Genomic DNA, 23,619 nt, shown 5'->3' on the forward strand with positions numbered 1-23,619 from the left:
GATTTCCTCTGGGATTATTTGCATCTATGAAATATTGAGTCTTCCCCTCTAGGGATATGATATGGTTCGTATGAGTTTCCAGTTATTCAGGTTTGGGTTGTTGTTGTTTTTAAGTTTCCTTAGAAAAGCTTTAGAGCTTTCTTCATATAGATTCCATGTTTCATGTTAAACGCATTCCTAAACATTTTATTAATTTTGCTTCTATTATAAGTGAGCCCTCCCCCTGTTTTTTTCTACCTGGTTATTGCTAGCATGTAGGAAAGCTATAGATTTTTTTTAAAACTGCTTATTTTTAGTTTTAGTTCCAGTTGTTTATTTTAAAATAGTGTTTGTTGAGTTTTTGTTGTGGGGTAGGTATTAGTAATCACTTTTAATAATTTTTTAATTTACTTACTATTCCTTGTTTACTGTGAAAAAAATGAGGCGTAGACAGGGGGATAAAGAGATTGCTCAAGGTCACACAACTGAATAGTGGAGCAGCTTGGGTTTTAATCCAGTCATGTCTGACCAAAAAACTCTTTCTACCCTAGGATTATATTTTTCTTGATAAATTTAAGTAAACAAATTATATAAAGACACTATGCTATGGAGATGAACGAGATAATGAATGTAAAATTGCCTTGAAACAGTCAAGGAATATAAATGAACTATCCAAATTAATGTAGCAATCTCACTGTGAAATTGAAGCTAGGAGATTAATTGGAGAATAGCTAAGATCTGGCGTTGCTTTTCAGTAGTTTGGAAGTCATAGAACTTTTTGTTTATAAAGCTTTTGAGATGTGCTCTAAACATCTGATACATTGTGAAGCAGATGTCTTCCCAGTGTTTTTTTTTTAAATATTATTAATAAAAGTGGCATTTAGTGAGCCATTTAAATGATGACAGTGAGCCACATTTAAGATTTATTTTTGTGATGACCATCCCCAGACTAGTTCTTAGCACTAAAGGCCTGGCAAGTATCCCTTCTTTCATTTAACAGCAATTTTATTTTGCACCTTGGAAGCACCTGCCACTCTGTTTAAGGGCTCAGTATTAAACAGTGAATAACAAAGAAATTGCAAACAAGCAGATGTGTACATATCTAGAGAGAAGTGCTGTGAAGAAATGATCCAGGTACGGATAAGAGGTGCCCAGCCATTTGGGAGTGGGTCAGGCAGAGGAAACAGCTAGTCACTAGGTCCTGAAGCATGTTTTAAGGAACCTAACAAAGGCCAGTGCCACAGGAGGACAGGGGTGAGAGAACAGTTGAAAGAAGCTGAGATTGACTCCGTGAGCAAGACTGCAACATGCAAGACCATGGGCACCATGCAAAGGAATTTGGATGGACTAAGGGGGAAGTTTTTAAGCAGGGCACCAACTGGACCAGTTTAGGATATTAAGACGTTGTCCTGAAAAGATCAAGGGTGGCAGTGGGAAGATCAGGCGGAAAGCTGATGCTGCAGAGCAGGGCTGGCTGATTCTCTGTTGTGGGGCTGTCCTGTGCGCTGGAGCGTGGTCAGCTGCTTCTCTGGCCTCTACCCAGCCGGTGCTAGTAGTGGCCCTCCTCTCACCTTCCAAGTTGTGACAACCAAAAATGTCTTCAGACCTTTCCAGATGTCCCCTGGGGTGGTGGAATCATCCCAGTTGAGGGCCACTGCCATAGACCTGGAGGGAAATGAAGTCTTGGAATGATGTGAGGTAGAGAGACGTGCTCAGACTGGGAACACGCTCAGGTAGAAGAGGATTTAAGAGAGACCCTGCATTCCCCTTCATTGCCAGGTTTTTCCAGAAAAATACTCGTTCACATTTTCTTAAAACCTTAACATTCACCTGCATTTGTCCTTGCTGTTTCTCGGGCCTTAGATCTTCCAAATAGTGTGTCTGCTTTTTGTTCTGTAGATAGAAAAGACCTGCTCTCCTTTCCCTGTGCACAAACCACACCGTTTTAAACACTGGATTGGTGACAGGGCTGCTTGGTCTCTCACCAGGAATCCTGAAGTGGGTAAAACTCATTGACAACTTCGAAGGAGAATATGACTACGTGACCAACGAGGGGACAGTGTTCACATTCAAGACAAATCGCCATTCTCCCAACTATCGCCTGATCAACATTGACTTCACGGATCCTGAGGAGTCTAAATGGAAAGTGCTTGTTCCCGAGCACGAGAAAGACGTCTTAGGTAAGGCTGCATGCTGCTGGAAAACTGGGCTTTTGTTTCTGGCGAGAACATCGGCACACTCACACTCCCCAGCCAGCACACTAGTACCTCTCCTTCTCTGGTGACTGGTTCCAAAGTAAAGTACCTTCAACCTCTAAATCGCCAGGAATGAAGAGTCTAAATAGCTCAACCAAATATTTGCTACATGACATCTTTGCAGTTAGAACAGTGTTGTGCAGGGTTTTCGTCGACATTGTGGAGGTATGAGTGCAGACTGCCAGAGGTAGTCCTTTAAAAAACAACACGTTTCAGCTGTCTTTGCATTGTTAGTGAATGATAATAGTCACTTACATTTACTTTTTTAAAACCATTGGGATCTTAGCTTTCAGCTTTTTGAATAACCTTTGGCTGTTTGTATTACACCTGTTGTAGCTCATGGGGTGGGTTTACAGTCCTCTTATTAGAAAAGAGAATAGTCTGTTGTCAGATTTAATTGAAATCCATTGCACTTGCTGTACTGAGCTGCATTAACCTTTTGAGACTCTCTCCTCTGTTATCAGTCATGTTTCAGAGTGACTTTAAGTTTCCTTGTATTCGTTTTCTCTGATTTTCCAAAAATGATATGCTGCTTTATAAGTTATTTATTGCCGGGCGCTGGATGGCTCAGTTGGTTAGAGTGCAAGCTCTTAACAGCAGGGTTGATGGTTCGATTCGCACATGGGCCAGTGAGTTGCACCCTCCACAACTAGATTGAAGGACAACGACTTGGAGCTGATGGGCCCCGGAGAAACACAGTCTTCCCCAATATTCTCCAATAGAAAAATAAAATAAAATAAATTATTTATTGCCTGAAAGCTAGATTTGCTTAGAATAAGACTAATTTTGTTACAGTTTTTTACACAAAATGAGAGTCCAGTATCGTCAAGCCAATGAAGAATATATGTGTTGGAGGTAAGCTTCTGATTGGTTCAGTGGGGATAAAAGCCACGGCCATCGCCAAATCGGAAGGTATAAAGTACATAATTAGGAAAAGAACTCCTTGTGAGATCTGCAAGGTGGCCCTGTCTCAGATAAAGCAGCCCTTACTTGTGTTTTCAGTGAGTTAAAAACACAAGTGTTGGACGGAGTCAGACAGATCCAGGTTCAGGTCCTGGAAAAGTAAGGGACTCTCTATCTCCTGGCTCAACGCAGTGTGTCCTGTGCCTGACAGGTATTTAAACCTGGCCTTACTTCGTGGACAGATGGTACGGCTGCCTCCCTCAGGGAGGGCTTCCTATGTGCGCTCCTGCTGGGCCTTTGCTTCTGCAGTTCCTTGGCCCTGGAGGAGGCACTACTCTGGGTCTTTGCTTGAGCTTCTCCTCAGCCCCTGGACATCTGGCCGCACCCCTCCACCCTCTCCTGTACTGAGATCTCACACCCCTCTGGACAGTTCTGTGGGATAGGACCCAACACTTTGACCCCGTGCCTGCTGTTTCTGGCGGAACCCACATCTGCACCTTGTAGGCAGCAGCCCATTTCCCTAAAGTACTTAGGCCCTTCTCCTGCCTTCTTCTGTGCCAGTCATCGTCCCTTTAACTTCTCAGGTTCGGATTAGGCACCAGCGCTCTGTCTCTCTCGGCCTGGGTTTCTTCCTGTTGGGGACTGCTGGCATGACGGGACTCTTTCCAAGGAAATTCCTTCACTTGTCTCTTCAAAACCTTCCATTCACTCAGTGACCCTCATTTATATTTGGACACGAGAGCCATGAGTCAAGGAACAGGTTTTTGGCCATTTCCTTTAACATCTTCAAGTGAGGAATCTGGTTCATGGTGACTTTGGTAGCCTGATGGCTTTTGTCCAAACTGAGATAGAATGCCTCCCTGTCCCAGGGTGGTAAGAGCTGGTATTTAGTGAGTGTTTTCTAAGAGCCACATGCATTGACCTCATGTATTGGCAGATGCAAGAAAGGGAGATTTGGGTGACATAAGTCTTCATGTGGGGTGCCCTGGGTGTTTTTCAGGTACAAGTCAGGTTGTAACAGTGACTGTATAGTGAGCTATCAGAGGTTTAACTATTTTCCAAGGCATGTGACTTTTCTGTGTTTTAAAATCCCAAAAAAGTGGTTTGTCTATGCCTTAAGGTTACATCCTATTTCACTTGTAGAGCTAATGAAATGCAAATCAATGCTCTGAGATTCAGGGGTATGATCTATCTTTATAACCTCCTTCTGAAAGATTATAAGTTCTTTAGACTGGAAAGGGTAAGCCTTCAATATTCACTAGAACTCATCAATTTAAAGAGAGGCACAGTTGGATTTGCTATATATTATTAGCACAGAATGCCCTATTGAGAATAAAAAGTAGAGATGGGTCATAAAGTATAGCTGTAAAGTCAGAGCTTTTATTAATGACAATCTATAAATCACCTTGTCCTTTTCTTATTCACTTTGTCCGTTTTATAATTCTGACATACTCGCAGTTGACACAGATGAATTTTCTTCGACAGAAATCATTTACTTCAGTTTTTCCCCCAATACTTCCTTTAAAACATTAAGGCCCCATGAAATATAGTGCTTGATTGAGGCACTTTTAAGAAAAAAAATGTATTGGAGAGGGAGCAAATGATGTTTAGATGTAAGAGTAGAGAGAAAAGAGTTCTTTATCTCCTTATTGAGGAGAACTGGACTTTGGTGACCTAAATAAGCCAACAAGATAGAGGCCCCTGGTGACTCTCAGTGTTCCCTCTGGCATGTGCCTTGCTCATGTGGATAACTCCCAGTGTTATTAGCGTGAACTACTAGTTTCTTGGGTTATAAAAATAAGCGGTGAGAAGGACCCCACCACCACATGCCCCACTGTGAAACTCGGGAAAGACAAGTCTGTTCCACATGTTTGAGCTGTTACCTGCAGCCCCATCCTCGCTTCCATTCACGGCAGCATCTCTCCTGTGGATGGCCTGTCCGTACCTCGGGCTACTCTTGTCCGGAATGAAACAGAGTGTGCTCTGCGCCTGCCCTTTTGTTCCTCCTTCCCCACCCCCTTGCTCACTTCCACTCAGCACCGTCAGGTGGCACCACCGTGACTGAAGTTGCACCCCTGGTTGTTGAGGAAAAGCATGTCTCTGTTTCCATATCCCCGCAGTGCTGGGGATTCTTCTTGGGAAATGCCTTTTATCTCTTTTCTTGACTTCATTCCCGCCTTGAGGTGATTTGACTGGCTTATCGCAGTCGTGTTCTTCCTGGTCTCCCCACGGCCTCCATTGTTCTGCATCCTTCATTGAGATGGTCTTTATTGAGGTCACCCACGGTTCAAACATGAGCTCCTCATTAACGGTCAAGTCAGAACTAAACTCCACTGTTTTCCAGCTCACTGAATTCCCATTCAGACCACCAGCAGCACCCAACCCTTAACGGAAGAACTTTTTTCTTCTTGAAAATGGATCTCTCCCTTGTTCTCTCTCCCTCCCTCCCTCCCTTGATGCTGTGCGTGTATTCGTTCCTTCATAATCCTTTTCTCTCCTTATTCTTAGCTCTGGCCTGCATTACTTGAGTCACCTGTCTTCACGCCATCTCATCCCCACTGACTCCATCCCAGGTACCCCCATATCCACACGCGTCAGCACTTGTGGAAAGGCTCTCACTGTTTTGGGTTCCCAGCCAACCACTGACTTACCTTTGTTTACATGTCACTACTTTTATTTTTACATGATTGTATCTTAAGAGCAGAAGTGACGTTATCTTCCTGCTTGTCTCCCAGCACCATGCAGGGTATCTGGCACATACCAAGGGCTTAATACATTTTTCTCTAATAAACAACCCTGACAGAAATGGATCGTGATTTGGCTATTGATGTTTTCCTTCTTAGATCTCCTGTAGCATGATATGGGACACAAAATAAGTAGGCGGTGTTATTTGTAGTACACACAGTATCTAGGTCATCAAAAGCCCCTGGCCCAAAGTGGAGAATATTTTGTTTTCCTCTGGACATGACCATGACAATCATTTATTAAAGGAATGTGCTGGAGACTAGATGAATGATTACAATCAGTTATCAAATCACTTCGCAAGTCTCATTGCTGCACAGCACAATGGATAACTCCAGAACTATGGTTCAGTGGCCTCAGTATGCTTTTTACTTCTTTTCAAAAACTACATGAGGCCTTGTCTGTCCTTATCTTTTCAGAATGGGTTGCTTGTGTCCGGTCTAACTTTTTGGTGTTATGCTACCTCCACGACGTGAAGAACACTCTGCAGCTTCACGACCTGGCCACTGGTGCTCTCCTCAAGACCTTCCCGCTCGAGGTCGGCAGCATCGTGGGGTATAGCGGTCAGAAGAAGGACACCGAAATCTTCTATCAGTTTACTTCCTTTTTATCTCCAGGTGAGAGTCTTTTTCCCAGTGTAGTTCGGTTTAAAAATCAGACTGATGTTTGGGTTTCTTTGAGAAAATGGAACTATAATGCTGTGTTACTGAAAATCACATATGCTGTATTACAGCCAAAATTGCTTAATGGTAATAAAACAGGAAAACAGGTAGTCAGGACAAAAGGAAATGTGAATGCCTGAAAACCACACTCTTTTTAATCTTATATCCTGAGTCTCTGTTCTCGGGACAGGACCATCTATTGCTCTGGGTTGATTTAAAAAATTAGTATGAACAAGGATAACCTTAGATTCAGCCTTTGGTCTGTATTCAGGACATACACAGTGCAGATAGCTAAAAGCTGAGGATAAAAGTCTGTGGTCACATCTGACATTAAAAAACTGTTTTCTAGAAAAACTGACAATAAATTCTGCTGTTGTTAAACTGAATTAAAATATAGTTCTGAAAATAGAGTCTTATATACTAGTAGAAAAAAAAACTTATTTGGTTCTAGTAAAAAGAAAAAAATGCTTATAAATTGTAGTTTTACTTTTCATGGTATGGGTTAATTTTCCCCAACGTAAACATAGATCTCTTTTCAACTTGTTTTTTTAAGTTGGTCACACTCATTTTGCTTGTGTGTGTGTGTGTGTGTGTGTGTGTGTGTGTTATTTTTGTTATTTTTGTTTGTTTTTGCTTCTCCACTTGGCCGCACTGCTTTTGTTACAGCCAAAGCCATACACATACTCTGGTTTGTCCCAGGAGCCTGGCTTCACTGCCAGTTTGCATTTGACCGAGCATACCCCATCCTAAAATCAATTTGGTTGAAAAAATGTCTGCCCTTTTCTTTGTTCGTTTTTCATGCTCCTCCATAACCCTTTTGGTCCTGCTCAATTTTGTTGCAATAGTTAGGTCCTTGGCAAATAAAGCCGGCATAGGGCAGGTACTGAAGTGGTTCCATTCTCCTGGGGTTTCGCCAGATGACAATGATGTCTCATCCACTTTTTTTTTTTTTTTTGCACCTCCAAGTCATAGGGCAGGCGATCTATAAGGAACCTTATCGTCATGACAGGTTGCTGTCAGGGTTATTAAAACCAAAAGAGTGATGTTCTGTAAGTAGGTTTCATGGTATACTTGGAAAACCTAGCATGTTTATTATCCCATGTGCCTCTTAGAGGACCCAGCGGCCTGGGAGAAGTGCCCACAGGGATGTGCAAACCCGGGCCAAGAGTCAGGGAGCGACAGGTCAGGAGGCCCACATCAGGGTGTCCTGCGCCTAACCCCTCCTCCCCCGGGGACTGGGGTACAGTGGCAGCCAGTGGACAGGAACCAAGAAAAACCAGTGTCCTCTCAATAGCCATTCTCAACCCACTGCTCTAGGGTCCCAGTTTATTTGCTCAACGTACGCTGGTTCTAGAAATTTTACACTGGAAAATCTCATAGCTTAAACAAGTGAAATGGAGAAAGAGCAATGAGAAGAACAGAGGATGAGGTGACTCACCTGCTCTTAATAAAAGCCCGAGTCACCAAAGACCTGTAAATCTCCTTCAGTGACCCCATGTGGTCATTTATTTCAGGAACAAGCTCATGATTACCTGGGGAAGAAAGGACTCATTGTCCCAGTGTAAAATGGTGGGTTCTGTGCCAAGCAGTGAAATATTATCCTTGACTGGGGCTGTGAAGTTTGAAAAGAGAAGTGTGTTCTTAGTTCTGTACTGCCAGGCAGCTTCTGAACAAGCTTTAAGTTGTTATTGTAATGCTTTGTTCTCCTCCTTTTTCTTATTCATGTTGCCTCCATCTTTTTCACGTTTTGTTCTCCTCCTTTTTCTTATTCATTTTGCCTCCATCTTTTTAATGTTTTGTTCTTTTTTCTTACTCATTTTGCCCCCATCTTTTTCTTTTCTCTCCTTAATGCAATTTGATATATAAAACCAGAAAACGGGGCTTCCAAGTTTAGGCCATTTGGTTCAAATTGGTCATCAGATAATTAAACTAGATCTCTTGAAAACAAGAATTGTCAGTGTGTGCCTATATACATACAGATCAGCTTAAAGGCTCTTGCCCTGGTCTCTGAAGGTTAGCTGTCCAGTACTGCAGTAAATAACGGAGATACTAAATTATAAGTAAAGCCCCAGGGCCAAAATAACTACAGCTCCAGCTGCTGTGGCCATGTGATCCATCTGGCAGGGGCATGCACAGCAGCTGACTCTGGTCCCCATGGAGGTACAGAGTGAAGATGTGTCCTGAGCCCAAGCTATTTAGGACTTTAGTACCTTAAGTCACACATGGGAGAAAACAGGCAGCCAGGGCAATTTGGAGGATGACATTCTTATTCCCTGTGGCTCAAACCACTTACTGGTTGAGCTGATTAATTCTGTATTCATGGAACCTCGGAGGGTTGTCTGAGGTTAACTCCAGACAGACTTGCATGTTGTAATAATCCAATACAGCAGTCTCAGGCGCGTGGCTCTGGAAAACAGTGATGAGAAATCAAAGAATCTTTACTAGACTGTTTGGGAAAGGCAAAAAAAAAAAAAAAAAAAAGTAAGACTATTTTTTAAAGCAGATTTAGTTACAGCAAAATTAAGGGCAAGGTACAGAGATCTCCCATATACCCTCTGCCCCCAAACATGCCCAGCCTCCCCCATTATCAGCAACCCTCCTCAGGGTGTTACATTTGTTATAAATGATGAACCTACATTGACACATCATAATCACGCAAAGTCCATAATTTACCCTACAATTCACTCTTTGTGTTGTACATTTGTGGGTTTGGGCGAATGTCTAATGACACGTCTATCATCATAGTATCCTACAGAACTTTTTCACTTCCCTGAAAAATCCTCTGTGCTCTGCTTTTGTATCCCTTCCCCATCTCCCAGCCTCTGGCAACCACTTATCTTTGTACTGTCTCTACAGTTTTGCCTTTTCCAGAATGTCATATAGTTGGAATAATACAGTATGTAGCCTTTTCACATTGGCTTATTTCACTTAGTAATATGCATTTAAGATTGCTTCATGTCTTTTCATGGTTTGATAGCTTATTTCTTTTTAGCATTGACTAATATCCTGTTGAGTCTGGATGTTGCATAGTTTATTTACATGTTCACCCATTGAAGGACATCCTGGTTGTTTCCAAGTTTTGGCAATCATGAATAAAGCTGCTATAAACAGCTATGTGCAGATTTTTGTGGGAACATAAATAAGTTTTCAACTCCTTTGGGTAAATACCAAGAAGTGTAAAAAATTTTGAAGAGACTCGTTTTACCGTGTTTCCCCGAAAATAAGACTTAGCCAGACCATCAGTTCTAATGCATCTTTTGGAACAAAAATTAATATAAGACCCAGTCTTATATTATACCGGGTCTTATATTATGTTAAAATAAGACCGGGTCTTATATTAATTTTTGCTCCAAAAGATGCATTAGAGTTGATGGTCAGGCTCAGTCTTATTTTGGGGGAAACACAGTAGTTTTTGTTTGTTTTTTTCCTTTTAAAAACCTTAAAACCCAACCCATAATAAAACAAAATAGTATCTACATGGGTCATCTTTTGCAAAATTTTTTTGGTTTCTCTTTACATACCCAATTTTTCACATCCCTCTGATTCATAGTTTCTCCTAGAGTTGCCCCTTCCTCCTAACTCCCATTTCTTGTATCTCCTTACATTTGTATTGGATTATAGCAAGAATATCTCAGCTGATCATCCCTGCCTCTTCCCTATTGTGAGCATAGCCTTATTAAAGCTCTGTTTTCATCAGGAGATCCATCTTCTCAAGTCCAGATACCTCCTCTGGCTTTAAGGGACTCCCATAATCCTTAATCCAATTCTCTCTTTCACCCTTGAGCCTTGTAACTGATTTCCTAGAGATCATCTAGCCAGTCCCCTTTGTTTCATGATCCTTGGATGTTTTCTCCAAACTCCGCCTGCCTTGTACTTACTGAGCCAAATACGACAGGACACAAAGCAGGTTATAAGGATTCAAATTACCACGTGAATGTGCAGTGGGCTGACCTGGGCTCACCCAGATGGATCTGTACGTAGATAGTATTGATCAAATACATTAAGCACTGGTATCTTCAGGTTTAACCCACCCTCCTCCAAGGTGCCACTTCTGCACAAGACAGAAGAGTAGAGGTCAGACACTTGCTGCCCGTTCTTTAAACAGTAGCCAGCCCTTACTGTGTACTTATTTCATTATGCTGTTAGAGCATTTGCTGTCTCAATCTTTTCTAGATAAATGGCCATTTAGAGTATGTTTCCTGTTCATTGTCTTGCACATTCTAATCCTTTGGTGACTTGTGTAAAGCTCACTGACCTAGTAACTGTCAAAGCTTGGAATCCTGACTCCCAGGTCCTTTGTCAATCACTGTAGCAGAGGTAGCAGTAATGCCAGGGTGAGTCAGGTGCTCAGATGTCACAGGCTTGGTCCGCAGTCTCCTTTTTATCGTTGTTTGTTTTTTTTTCTTTTTCTTCAAGGATTGAGATGTTTTGGTATTTTGAGGAAGGGGAGCAGGTACAGATGTAGAAGCTTTTCAAAAATTCACCTATATCTGAAGATAGTCTTTGCCCTCAGGATTACATCCATCTAGACAAATAGAGTAGGCAGTGTATGTCCCGAGTGTAGTTTGGATGTAATTTATATGCAAAGATCTATTTTAACAAATATCCAAGTATGAAACTAAGAGTGCCGATACTTCATCATGTTACATATCTTCCCATTGTCACTGTTAATATACACCCTTAAAACCCAACCCATAATTAGACAAAATAGTATCTACGTGGGTCATCTTTTGCAAAATTCTTTTGGTTTCTCTTTACATACCCACTTTTTTCACATTCCTCTGATTATTTGTCTCTAAGCAAGAGAATTGAGATAACATTTGTGGGGATTAGCAGTCATGCTATTAAGGAATCTAAATGGACTACTGTCTGCTGGTTTGGGGCACAGTGTTGTTTCTCAGCTGTTAGTAAAAGACATACGAGTGCAGAGGAGTTCATAAGAAAGAAATACGCTATTTTAATACAAGATGAATCAATCTGAATGTGTCCTGTGGGAGTACAGTTTGGTTTCTGGTTTTCCAGCAAGTACTGGGATCACTAAATCGATTTTCATATACTTGACAGCGTATGTTTGAAGTATTACGTGGGAGGGCTGTTTCCATACCACCCGCTCTGGATGACTAATTCTGTTTCATAAACAACGGCAGTGTTGTTGTTTTCAAACAGTAGGAATTGTCTTACTTATTGTTTCCTTGATTTAGTTCTTAAATGTTAGCGTGTAGTAGCATTCAATCCAGGAAATGGAATTTTAATTAGTGGTTAAATAAGCTGGAATTCTTGGTTCATATTCGTCAATTTGGGTTGTGCACAATATCCAAATTTAGAAAGCAATTCTGTAACGGCTACCCGATCATCTTGGTCCCCTGATTACTATCCACCTGTGAGTGTCAGGGAGCAGGAGCTCCATAGTTGCCATCAAGAGACCCCTGATTGGCTTTTGACGGAGCAAATCATTTGCGTTTTCCGTCTGAATCAGCTCTTAGATAAAATGGCCCTACATGCAGTTTCCCGTATTTTTTTACCTGTACTCTTATGTGACCTGGCGTGGGAAAGACCTGTAAGTTTCCAGTTAGGTTTTTTACCTTTTCTCATCCTCTATAACCCTCCTCTTTTTCAACTCATGGCATCTGATTGTGCTTTGTGATTCTTGTCCCCCTTCTATCCAGTACATTTGTGGACTAAACGAAGACTTCTATTTCCTTCTAGGCATCATTTATCACTGTGATCTTACCAAAGAGGAACTGGAGCCAAGAGTCTTCCGAGAGGTGACTGTGAAAGGAATTGATGCTTCCGATTACCAAACAGTTCAGGTATGGAGGAGCGTTTGATCTTGATAACGTTGAGTTACAAAATCTGACTGTTAGGACCAGTCATACCTCAGCCTTTCAGGAGCCGTGGAGGTAATCCACAGTAATCGCGACGACAGGTATTTTTGAAGCTCTTGCTGTTTCTGGGCATTGAGCCAGGTACGGTCCCTGCCTCCCAGAGCTTACAGGTTCTGCTCCCATAGCTGCAACTCTTAACAGGAAGACACAGTCCCTTGTCTGGGGGACCTTACTGCAGTAGCTAGCAAAGCAACACAGTTTGTGTTAATCTGTTCGCTCGAAAGTGGATTGTATTCTAGCTCAGGTCTTGTGGTGTCATAAATTCCTACTAGATGTGTTCTACATCATGTATTTACTCAAGTGCGGTGAGTTATGAGTTAGTCTTTTCAGTCTGAAGTTCATACAGATTTCTGCCTGGCACAGAGTGGGCACTCCATAAAATATTAGAATGAATGAATGAATGAATGGTCATGGCACCACAAGCTCAGTCTCTGGTCACCAGGTGAAGAATGATCTCAGGTTAAGAATCTCCGCTTTTATTTTTTCAGTTCCCCAGAGTTACTGAGTCTCCTGGAAACTGAGTCACTTGCTGATTGATAATGCAGAATGTCTCTGTCCCTTTACAGTGAGAGGTCACCTGTCAGGCACCAGATGATTATCAGGACTCTCCCACCCCAGGGCTGGACCACAGGGAGCACGGATTAGGACTTTAGGAGTCAGAACGTTGTTTGTGAAGGCACGTTAGAACAAAGAGCACATGCTCCTGAGAATGTTTCTGTGAAACGAGGGCATTATTTTAGCATGGTGGATTCCTCTTCACTGTCTAGAAATAGTCTAGATGATGGGCTAGATCTCCGTCATAAAAAAATAAAGCTTTGTTTATAAAACCCACTGGTGGGCTGGATCTGGCCCAGCTCTGCAGTTTGCCAGCCCCTGTTCTGTATCGGCAGTTGGCAAACTGGCCTCTGGTTTTGTTGGAGAACATCCATACCCATCTGTTTACAGAGTGTGGCTGCTTTAGCATTTTAGCTGGGTGGGTGCAACAAAGACTGCAGCCCACAAAGCCTAAAATACTTAGTATTTAGCCCTCTAAGAAAAAGTTGGTTGATCCTTGGTCAGTATAAATAGTATTTATAAGATCAGAACATTCTCAGTAGACACGCAGGGCTTTTATCATGAAACTCTGTCAGGCCTGAAGTCTGCATATCTGTGTTGGGTGACACTGAGCGAGTCATTTGACCTTTCTGCCACAGTTTTTTCAGCTGTAAAATATAGATATATAGGTAGTGTCTATTTTGCAGGATTCCTGTAGGATTATATGAGTTGATGTATTTTAAGTGTCTGGCATATAGAATGTAATTAGTTTTCTTTTTCAGTCAATATTAGTAATGAATATAACAGACTTTAGTCTTCTATTTCTGTTTTGGCTAGTTTCTGCTCTCATTTTCAAGGTGAGCCATTGCCTGGATAGATATCCGGTAGGGCCAGTAGCTTCTGTCTGGTGCTTACATGGGTCATTATTCACCCTAGTCCTGTGTTAGGCTTTAAAATCACTTTTAGGCTGTCATCCTTTGCTGTCTTCCCTTTTCTCCATATATGGAAAATTTGTCCCTATCAACGGTAGCATTTGGCCTCCTCGGGGCCGACTTCTAATCCTTGTCTGGGTGTCCCCAGGGCTGGATTTGAGTGTGTGCATGTGTGTGCGTGTGCTTGTGCGTGTGTCTCATCAGTAATGTCAGGGATGCCCAAGCACACTGACCATCCCCTCTTCTGACCTCAAGAGTGAGCCGTTGTCTTGGAATTGGGCAGAGCTGCCCGTAAGAGACACCTGTCTTCTCCTTATTTCTACTACACAGCCCCTCAGGTCTGTATTTAAAAAACAAACAAAAATAAAGCATTCTCTTTTCCATCTTTCCTCAGTTAGTTCCCAAGTGTACAATTACCTTTGGCGTTTGGGGAAGGGAGGGGCACCTGTGATAATGGCAGCTGTCAGGGAGGCAACTTACAAGGAAGTAACTTCCTTCTCAGTGAGGACGGTTGGAGCTACCTGTCCCACCAGGTGGCTGGGTTTTTCTATTCTGATGATAGTAGTATTCTTTATAGGTGATACACAAAGAAGCCAGTTACCACGTAATGTGTATTGTTTTCATTTATAAGTGAAAAGATACACCTTGACAGCTGAGCAAGTGCTTGTGTGGAGTAGGAATCTCTCTCTGTACAGAGCTGCCAGAAATTTCCAGATTAAACTGGGGAGGAAGCATGTTTGGGTGCTGCTTGTTGCCTGTGTCGTTGGAAAACTCACTGAATTCTTTTGTGCCTGACTCTCCACTTCGCAGTGAAAACTTCCCTGACATTGAGCTACGCAAGGACTTAAGACCTTTTATTTGTACTGCTACAGTAGGGGGGCGAGGCCGGGGGGAGATTCATGGTAAAAATTGAAAGAGATGGTAACTGGACAGAACACAGACCCTAAATGTACTACTCCTCATTTCCATGTTTTTGAAAAATGGAGATGTTGCTGTGGGCAGAGTGTAGCCTCTGGAAAATTCCCGTAGATTTTGTTTCTATTGATTATACATCATACATATTGCACTGAGTTATTAAAATAGACTCTTTTCTTGTGTAAAGATGCCTTTGAAATGACTGTGATGTCACAGCACCATGGACTGCATCACTCAACATCCGTTTTGCTGTGCCTGAGATTCCGGTGTGTGCAGCAGAGCTTGGACACAGAGTGAACGTGGCAGATGTGCTCACATTTTGACTAGGCGTTCAGGGGTGCTGCCGACAGTGACCTCCCATTGTAAAAGCGGGCCCTCGAGAGGGATTTGTGTGCAAATGGAAAACATCCTGATGGTGTGTAAGAGAAACCACAGCGTTTTGAAAAAAAGATACTCTCTTTTTATTTCCGGTCACTTTAGGGTAATGCCACGTGTGATGCCACTTGATCCTGGTGTTTATATTTATTCCATATATAATTTGAAAAGAAGATCCCCGGAGTATTTGTCGTTCGTTCTGAATGGTCTGTGAAGTACCATTGTTGTTGTGAAGTAAATACCGCAGCACTCATTACCCTGCATGGTTGGTTGGTGCGGTTAATGGTGGTAATTGGTAAGACAGACCAAGCCGAGGGTGGGGGTGGGGTGGGGGGTCGTCAACATCACACATGGCTCAATAAGCTGCAGTGGGCTGTTCTTTGTGTGATCTGCATTCATCCAGCACCCAGAGCTTTTTGAAGGGGGTCAGAGGGTGAAGGATATGTTGTCATGTTTTGCTGACAGACATAGAAGAAAGCTACTATCTATATAGCCTTTATCTATTCCTGACTGTAGCTGTGGGTACAAAATTGATCTGTATCAGAAATATAATTTTGACAATCAGATTCTGGAAAACTTTATTTTTCTTCCAGTCTGGGATACATTAAAAATTTAGTTTTAGATATGTTTATCAGATCTGCAATGGACAAATCTTTTTTCTTTCCTTCTTTTATTGTGAAATAACATGACCACATAATTTTGATTAGAATCTCTGTGCCCACATCTTTAAATAGAAGTTGAAATACTGGACATCAGAAGTTTGATTTATTAAGCAGGATTGGTAATAGTATTTTACCAGCAAAATCTGTCTATGTTTATAATCGGTGATATGTTTCATTTTAAACAAAAGTTAAGTAATAAAAAATGTTAGTCAAATTTAGTCTGTCAACAAATATTTATGACATGACATTTAACACCGGGTTGTATTATTTGAATATAGAGAAATTCCAGGCGTAGGCAATTTATATTAATTTATATAAGTATATTTGGGAAATTTATTGTCAGACTGGAAAGTTGAGACCTACAGATCTGGAAGATCAGACGCCCCCAGGATGTTAGCACAGCGATGGAGGGAAAGGTGCAGGCTTCAATCTGTACTGTGGTGTCAGACCAGCAGGGGACAGAGACAACAGAGATCAGGGAGGGAGCCTTCACAGCAGAGGTGGGAGCTGGGCGGGGCTCCGAGGGATGGGTGCTTTCTTAGCTGCCATTTCTCCACTGAGACTCCTCCACAATTTTACCACCACTCTTCATTCAGAGACTGCCTCTGCCTTTTCGTAGCAATGTAATTTCATAATTTCACCGTAAATTTCTGGAGAAAGGAATCATGCCCTCAGTATCCTGTGCTTTGGGTTCGCCTTTGGCACTTACAGTCTGTGGGTGGAGTAGTGTTTGCACTGTGGTTGAATGTGGCGTGACAAAGGAATGTGGTGTAGCAAAAATGCTCGTTTTGGTTCCTCGGTATCTCATTTTTGTTCAGCCAGCTGAGAGATTGGCTATTCTCCTCCCAAAATGAGAGGCACCATTTATTGACGTGAAAAAGAACAGTGAACTGAGAATAAACTCCATTAACAACAGTTTCCACATTTTATAAAAGACAGTGAATCAGAGGAAAGGTTCAATTTTATAGGGCAAAACAAACTTAATATAGTACAAAAATAGTAAGAATTATAAGTATTTAACATGGATTCCTGTTCTTTTGTACTTTATAAGAACTTTACTTTCCTGAGGTTTACCTGAGGTTTAATAATACACAGGAAACATCAAGACCATCCAAAAGGTGGTAGGTGGTTTGCTGGTGATCTGAACAGAAATGTTAAAATTAGATGATTCTTTGGGTTTACCAAGATGCCTTGGGGTAGAAGGAGTAGGAATTTTTTCTCTTTAATTTAGTCTAGATCTTTCTAATGTTGGTGGTACCTAATTTATGGTTGCTAGCATACCGGCTTTGCCATTCAGAGAACATGTTCTTAGAACATTAGTGTTTTAATACACATTAACTTCTGTGCTGAGCACATGTATGGCACATACAGTTTTTAAATATTGACTCCCCCACCTCCTTCGTGAGCTGCCTGTTGAACTACTGACAATGTTTTCTATAGCACTATGTTCTCACCAATATGTATAGGTTATAAATCTTCACAACATGTTAGTGAACAGTGAATGGGGGAACTTTTTGAGGGGTCACTGCTTGCATGTAATTAGAAAACTGCTTTAAGTGCAATCAGTTGTTCTTGATGATTTATTGCCTAAGTATTTGTGTTATTTTTTATATTATGCTTCATGGTGACACACTTTTGCGTAAACAGATTCCTGTTCATCTTTAAAATTCTCTTTGTCAAGGAAGCATTCTAGATTGAAGGCATAATATTTATATTCAGAGTATATATGTTTATGTCTCTTTCCCTTTAGATATCAGCTGTTATAATTTGACTATAAAAGATAAGAGTCTTTGCTTTCTTGCTATCTTACAATAGAGAAATGAGTTATGGGGCCCAAGTCTACAGTTGCTGCAGTCTCCATATCACTGTGAATAAATCTTCCATGTTTTAGAAAAGGACATTACTTTGCAGCAACCTGAGAATATAACGTATTTGCAGTAAAAATCACAAGGTGGCCTTGAGAATTGAGCAATCCATCCCCATAAAGATAGGCCTGGGGAGATTTCTGTGGGCTTCCTATGGCAAGGCGGATGAAAGCTCCAGGCTGACCCGAGCTGTGCTCACCTGCCTCTGAGTGTCTGAACTTTGCTGAGGCAGTGGTCCTACTTACACTATGAAGGGGGTCTGCAGTGAGGTGGAGAAACCAGAAAGCATCTGAACTCGTGCCAGGGAAAGAAGCCCTATTAGGTGACCCTCCTGGGAGACTTGGCAGGGACTCAGCATCACGGGGATTTGCTCAGCTTGCTCTGCCAAGCTGTTAGAGTGGGACAGATGTTGATTTGATTTGAATGATTAGATTGACTTCTAGAAGGCCGTCCAGGTTTATTGTGCTTTTAAAATGTTGTGTTAGAAGCCATAACTGTCAGAGATCAGGCTCTACATAAACTCAGTACCATGGGTGACAACTATACTCATTGGAGTATATACGAAGATTTTAATATTTAGATTTCTACAGATGATACTAAGTGTATAGGTTTAAACTTTGTTTATATTGGTCTTAGAATCATGGCCTTTGAGATCCATGAAAGATGCTGGTTGAGGGGCTTTGCTGATACTGAAGTGGGTAGATTTCAGCTTATTTACAGCTAACAACCAGCTCCAGCTCTTTGCTAGAAAACCATGTTGAGAAAAAAAGTGCTATATTTCATTATCCAATTTTTTTTAAAGTAGAGAGTCACTTCCTTCTTATTAAAAATGATTGAACAGTAGTGTAGTATCATCTATGAATAGTATATGTGATGATGGTACTTACCTTTTGCCATTTTAATAATTCTGTTTTTAAAAATGAATCTGAATCTCGAGGTGTGTTACTCAGATTAGATTCAGCTGTGAGCAGTAGGGGAAGAGTCAAAATAACCAGCTTAAAGGAGAGAGACATTTATTTTCCTCTCACTTAAAAGCATAGGGGGAGTCTGGAGGACTTGGTGTCCAAGGTGTAAGGAACCCAAGCTGCTTCTCTCTTGCGGCTTCATCACACATGGCTTCTGTTCTGAGTACTACCTCATGGTGCTAGAAGGCTGCTGGGGTTCCAGCCGTGTTACATCCACTTTCCAGCCAGTGGGAAGGCAGCAATAGGGAAGAAGAGGGGATGGGTTGGCGTGGAGGTGATTGGCAGCTGTCTTATAAGGATGTTCATGAGAGGATGACATATATTATGTCTGCTTTTATCTTTTTGGCAAAAACGTACTCACGTGGCCTCACCTAGTACATGGAGGTTTATAGGTGTAGTTTTATGCCCAGGAAAAAATGTACCCAGCTAAAAGCTGGAAACAGAGGGAATGGATCTTGGGAGACAACTATTAGGTTGGTTCAAACATAATTGCGGTTTTTGCAGTTATTTTTAACCTTTTAAACCGCAATTACGTTTGCGCCAACCTAATAGCAATCTGCCACACAACACAAAACAGGCCTTACTTAGCAAAAACTTTTTGGTGTGGACCCTGAGACCAAGGAACTCATAAACGCCACCTGGTGGCCAGGTACCTAAGTCTGAGGGTCTGGGTTGGAAAAACAAAGACTCCAACAAAGTTGAATTTTCAAATATAATTGTGGACAGCAGAAATAACACACTATGAAGAGAGAATCATCTTTTTAAAAAGGCTCTTCTCCCGTGCATAAAGACATTTAATACTGCTTCTAGAACATGAGTGTACATTGTTCCTGAACTCTTGTCTTGACTTTAGCAGAAGTGTGATGCAAGGGTATGTAAGGCTATTTTGAGCATTAAAATCAAGATGAACTCTAACGGATTCTTTCTGGCATGGTGAGGAAGCTAAATATGCTAGTGTCAGATGGCTCTTCAGGTGTTTAATTCTGTGCTAGAATCTTCTTCATGCCTGGGATAACCAACTCCCTACCACCCTCCTGCACTTACCTGCAAAGGATGGGGACACAGGCCATCCTTGAAAGGCCTCCTCTTTGGAATGGAAGCACGGTGTGAATCATCCTTCCAGGAGGTGGTCAGGTCCCTAATTCCATAGCTGCTTTGTTGCTTTGAGTGTGTATCTTTCTGCTTCTATGGTTTTGGGCTCTGGACAAAGTTGCATGCTTTCCAGTTGCATATACATTAGGGTTCATCTAGTTGAGTCTTCTCATTTTACAGATGAACTGAGAGGGAAATTAAAGGAAATTAAAAACTCAATCGATGTGTTTTAATTCAGAGCCAAAACAGGAACGTAGAACTCCATCGCTTTGCTCATCATGCACATTTTGTTATCAGGATAAGTTATTTGTGTTTTCTATAGCTCAGTTGTTTGTTTTGGTTTTGAGGTTTATTTTTTGTGGGGTTTTTTTTCCTAATTGGGGGACATTGGGGAACAGTGTGTCCTTCCAGGGCCCATCAGCTCCAAGTCCAGTGGCCGTTTTCAATCTTAGTTGCAGGGGGCGCAGCCCACCATCCCACGTGGGAATTAACTGGCAACCTTGTTGTTGAGAGCAGGCGCTCTAACCAACTGAGCCATCCGGCTGCCCCTGTGGGTTTTTTTTTTTTTTCACCTCTAAAATAAACAAATTATATTAAAGGGCATCTAAATCCTAAGATCCCTTACCTCTAAAAGTATGTTTGTACATCATGTAAGTATCTAATGGCTAACTTTGTAGACTTCTGTGGAACTTATTAATAAAAATACCCTCTGTGTGAAAGGGGAGACAATAAGGGCCCATAAATTCATTTTTAAGTGTTTATGAGTATTTTGATTTTTTTGTAGTGTTCACTTCTAATCTCTATTGTGTGTTAATGGAGGTTCTCATTGCCTTACCCACTTATTTATGTCATATACATAAACATATATATATATCCCTACATTTATATTTTAATCTGAGGAGCTTTATTTAAGTATTAAATGTTGGTCACTGTGTGGCAGCTTGAAATTCCATTTAAAGTATGCTCAGAATTGAAATAAAACGTGAGTATTTATGTTGTGGCTTTTATCATTTCATCTCTTCTGGACTTGACGATCCTACTTAGGTTGGCATTAATGCCAATACTGGCACCTGGTGGCTTCTAACTCAAATTCAGAAGAATAGTCACAGATTTGTTTTGGAAGCTCTAGCCCAAGCAAGAGCTTTGCTTCTTGTGTACTGAACACGGAAAGCACCTTCTGTGCCCAAAGCAGGCGTCCTTGCTAACTGCTTCCTCTTAGAGGCATACATCCATTCCAGCGTCGATCTGTGTATTTTTGCCCTTTTAATAAGTGACGTTAGACAAAGGATAGGATGAGGAGAGTATGTGGAAATGGGAATCTGATCATTGTTTAGAGTTTCTCTGCATTGAGAAGGCTCAGCAGGAGAGAGTTGAGGGTAATCTTTTCCCTGCTTTTCTGTGATAGTATCACTCCTAAGCCCCTATCTCTTCTGCAGGTGCTACCTAGACAGTGTTCTTTGGCTTCCTGCTCTACTCTTTTAGGGCAAAAAGTGAGAAGAGACCATAGGCGCTTAGTGTAGGCTCTCCACCTGCTACACAATGTCTTCCCTGCTCTCCCCTTTGCCTGGAGTTACACTGATGGTCGATGGATGTCGGGGTGAGTAAAAATAGACCCAGCACTGCCGATGTTCCATTATCTCCCTGGAGGAAACACCACTACTGGCCTAACTTCAATGGTCTGTGAAGAAGGGAGGGAAATTTTTCCATTTCTATAAATATCATTTTTTGATTGGGATCAAGTGTATCCTGATCTGGATTTAGAGGAGTATACTTGATTTTTCTCTGTTCACAAAGACAAAGTATATCAGAAGCAGATTTGAAATGTTGTAATAGGGACAAACATGATGGTAAATCTTGTGAACTGGAAGGTGTCCTGAAGGTACTAAATAGACACGCACAGACAGGTCCCTGGTCATTGTCTGTGTCGAGTACGAGCTCCTCTACCCACGTCTTGATGCCTTCCTCCATCCATCCCTGCAAAAGTGCCACCTTACTGCCCTGAATCCCCGCCCCAATTACTCTGCGCCATCCCGCGCAGGCTCACCTCCCACCCAAGCCCTTGACCACCATACTCACCTCTGCCTGGCTCTCCTCCCTCCGTGCTCTATCCTGGCACGACTCCTTTTCTATACTCCAGTTTCTGAAACTACACACTTTTCAGTATTCACCCAAGTCTCAGCTCCTCCATAGAAGCTTCTCTTCTTATTCCCCTTGGGAATAAGCAAAAGACAGGGAAAGGGGATATTCAGTTGTTACTTGAAAATATAGCACGAGTGTGGGCAAACAGTGTGCCAGACTCTGTGCCACTGCTCTGTTTGTATTATCTCATTTCTTCAGAGAAAAGCCATCCTTATCTCACGATCTTCATTTTCTAGATGAAGAGCCTACGTAGGGAAGTTAGGGAAGTTGTTCCCAAGTCACACGGTGGCATAACTGCCACATAGCACGGTTCTGAGATTCTGCGAAGCTCCTAAGTATGGTGCTGCCACCCTTAGAAGCCGTGCCCGCATCTCTGATTGGACCGTCGCAATTCAACAGTTGAGTACCCTGAGGTGTCAGTAGTTCTGGGTCTTCGTGTAGAAATTTACATAAGACATTGTGAGTTTTTTTAACAGCCTAGAGAAAGCCTCATCATTTACCTTGGTTAATGTCTCGAAAGAAATGTAAATCATCTACTCAGGCTGCATTGATAAATACAGCCCATGTTAATTCGTGTGCATTTAAAATCATCTGTTGGTCGGTTCGGCTGAGTTTAGTAATGGATGATGTCTTGTGTCCTCCCTGCCTCCAGCTGCATTTGTTTGTACATACGTATGTGTGTGTATATATGTAGATATAAATGTTAATATGCATAAACAGAGAGTATGTTCTTTGATTCCAGTTAAGGTAATGGGCAATTCTAAAATTGAATCTCGAAGAGAAAACCATTTAGGGTGCAAGTAAAAATCATGTTATGTGCTGCCTACATCTGGGCCCTGACGTTTTCCACGTTTTGCATAGGACATATCTAGCTTAACGCCGAAGTGTAATGTGCATGTAGCTAATTTAAATATTTGGAAAACATTAGAGAAGAACATGAGTGCTCTAAACGGTGGCTAATGTGTTGTTTGAGAATCTGCAGACGTGCTCTGTTGGAAGTGCCGACTTTGCACCATTGCTCAGACTCCTCAGCGATAGAAAGGACAAAGGAGTGTTAGGGGCATTGCTGGCGCTGCCTCTGTTCACCTCTCCAGACTGTTAGGCTTCCTTCAAGTCCATGTACCACTGCCCGTGGGTCTTCTCCTCTCCTGCCTTAAGAAATTTCTGTCAGCATTGTCGGGTAGAGGTGAGATGGGGAAAAACCACTTCCTTCATCCAGTCTGTGTGTCGGTTAAAAATTTACTCCATGCTAAGCATTGTGCCAAAAACTAGGAATGTAGCAGTGACCTAGAGACATGTGATCTTTGCCATTTGGGATATACAAGCAAAGACAAGTGAACAGAAAATAAACATGAAAAATAAAGTTGGGGGAGGACTGCGAATGAGGCAAAGGACTGTCGCCAAGAATGACAGAGAGGCCCAGTGTGGATCGAGTGGTCAACAAAAGTCCCCTGGAGTTTTCATTTCAGTGGAAATTTAAAGGTTATGAGGGAAGTGATCATGTGAAAATGAGGGGGAAAGAACCAGAATGTTGGCGTTAAGGCCCTGAGAACGAAGCACTTGGCCTCAGAAAGGACCTGCGAGACGTCTGGGGCATGGTGAGTGAGAGGGAAATGGGTGATGGCCGTGGGAAGGGCAGGGCCTTGTGGCCACGTGAGGGGTTTGTTAAGGATCCCAAGTGTGGTGGGAGTCATTGCAGGGTGTTATATTAATA

The 23,619-nt window shown here is 42.0% G+C and overlaps 1 protein-coding gene across 1 annotated transcript in view; it reads left to right on the forward strand.

Annotated features, from left to right (window-relative positions):
- The window catches only part of PREP (prolyl endopeptidase), a 111,398-nt gene that overhangs the window by 56,678 nt on the left and 31,101 nt on the right, over positions 1-23,619 (forward strand). The window contains exons 8-10 of the mRNA XM_081035067.1: positions 1,968-2,159; positions 6,299-6,496; positions 12,248-12,351. Coding sequence (XP_080891193.1) covers positions 1,968-2,159; positions 6,299-6,496; positions 12,248-12,351 — 494 coding nt within the window. The remainder of the gene's footprint in view (positions 1-1,967; positions 2,160-6,298; positions 6,497-12,247; positions 12,352-23,619) is intronic.

This window comes from Rhinolophus hipposideros (genome assembly GCF_964194185.1).
Source record: "Rhinolophus hipposideros genome assembly, chromosome: 3".
NCBI classification, from domain to species: domain Eukaryota; kingdom Metazoa; phylum Chordata; class Mammalia; order Chiroptera; family Rhinolophidae; genus Rhinolophus; species Rhinolophus hipposideros.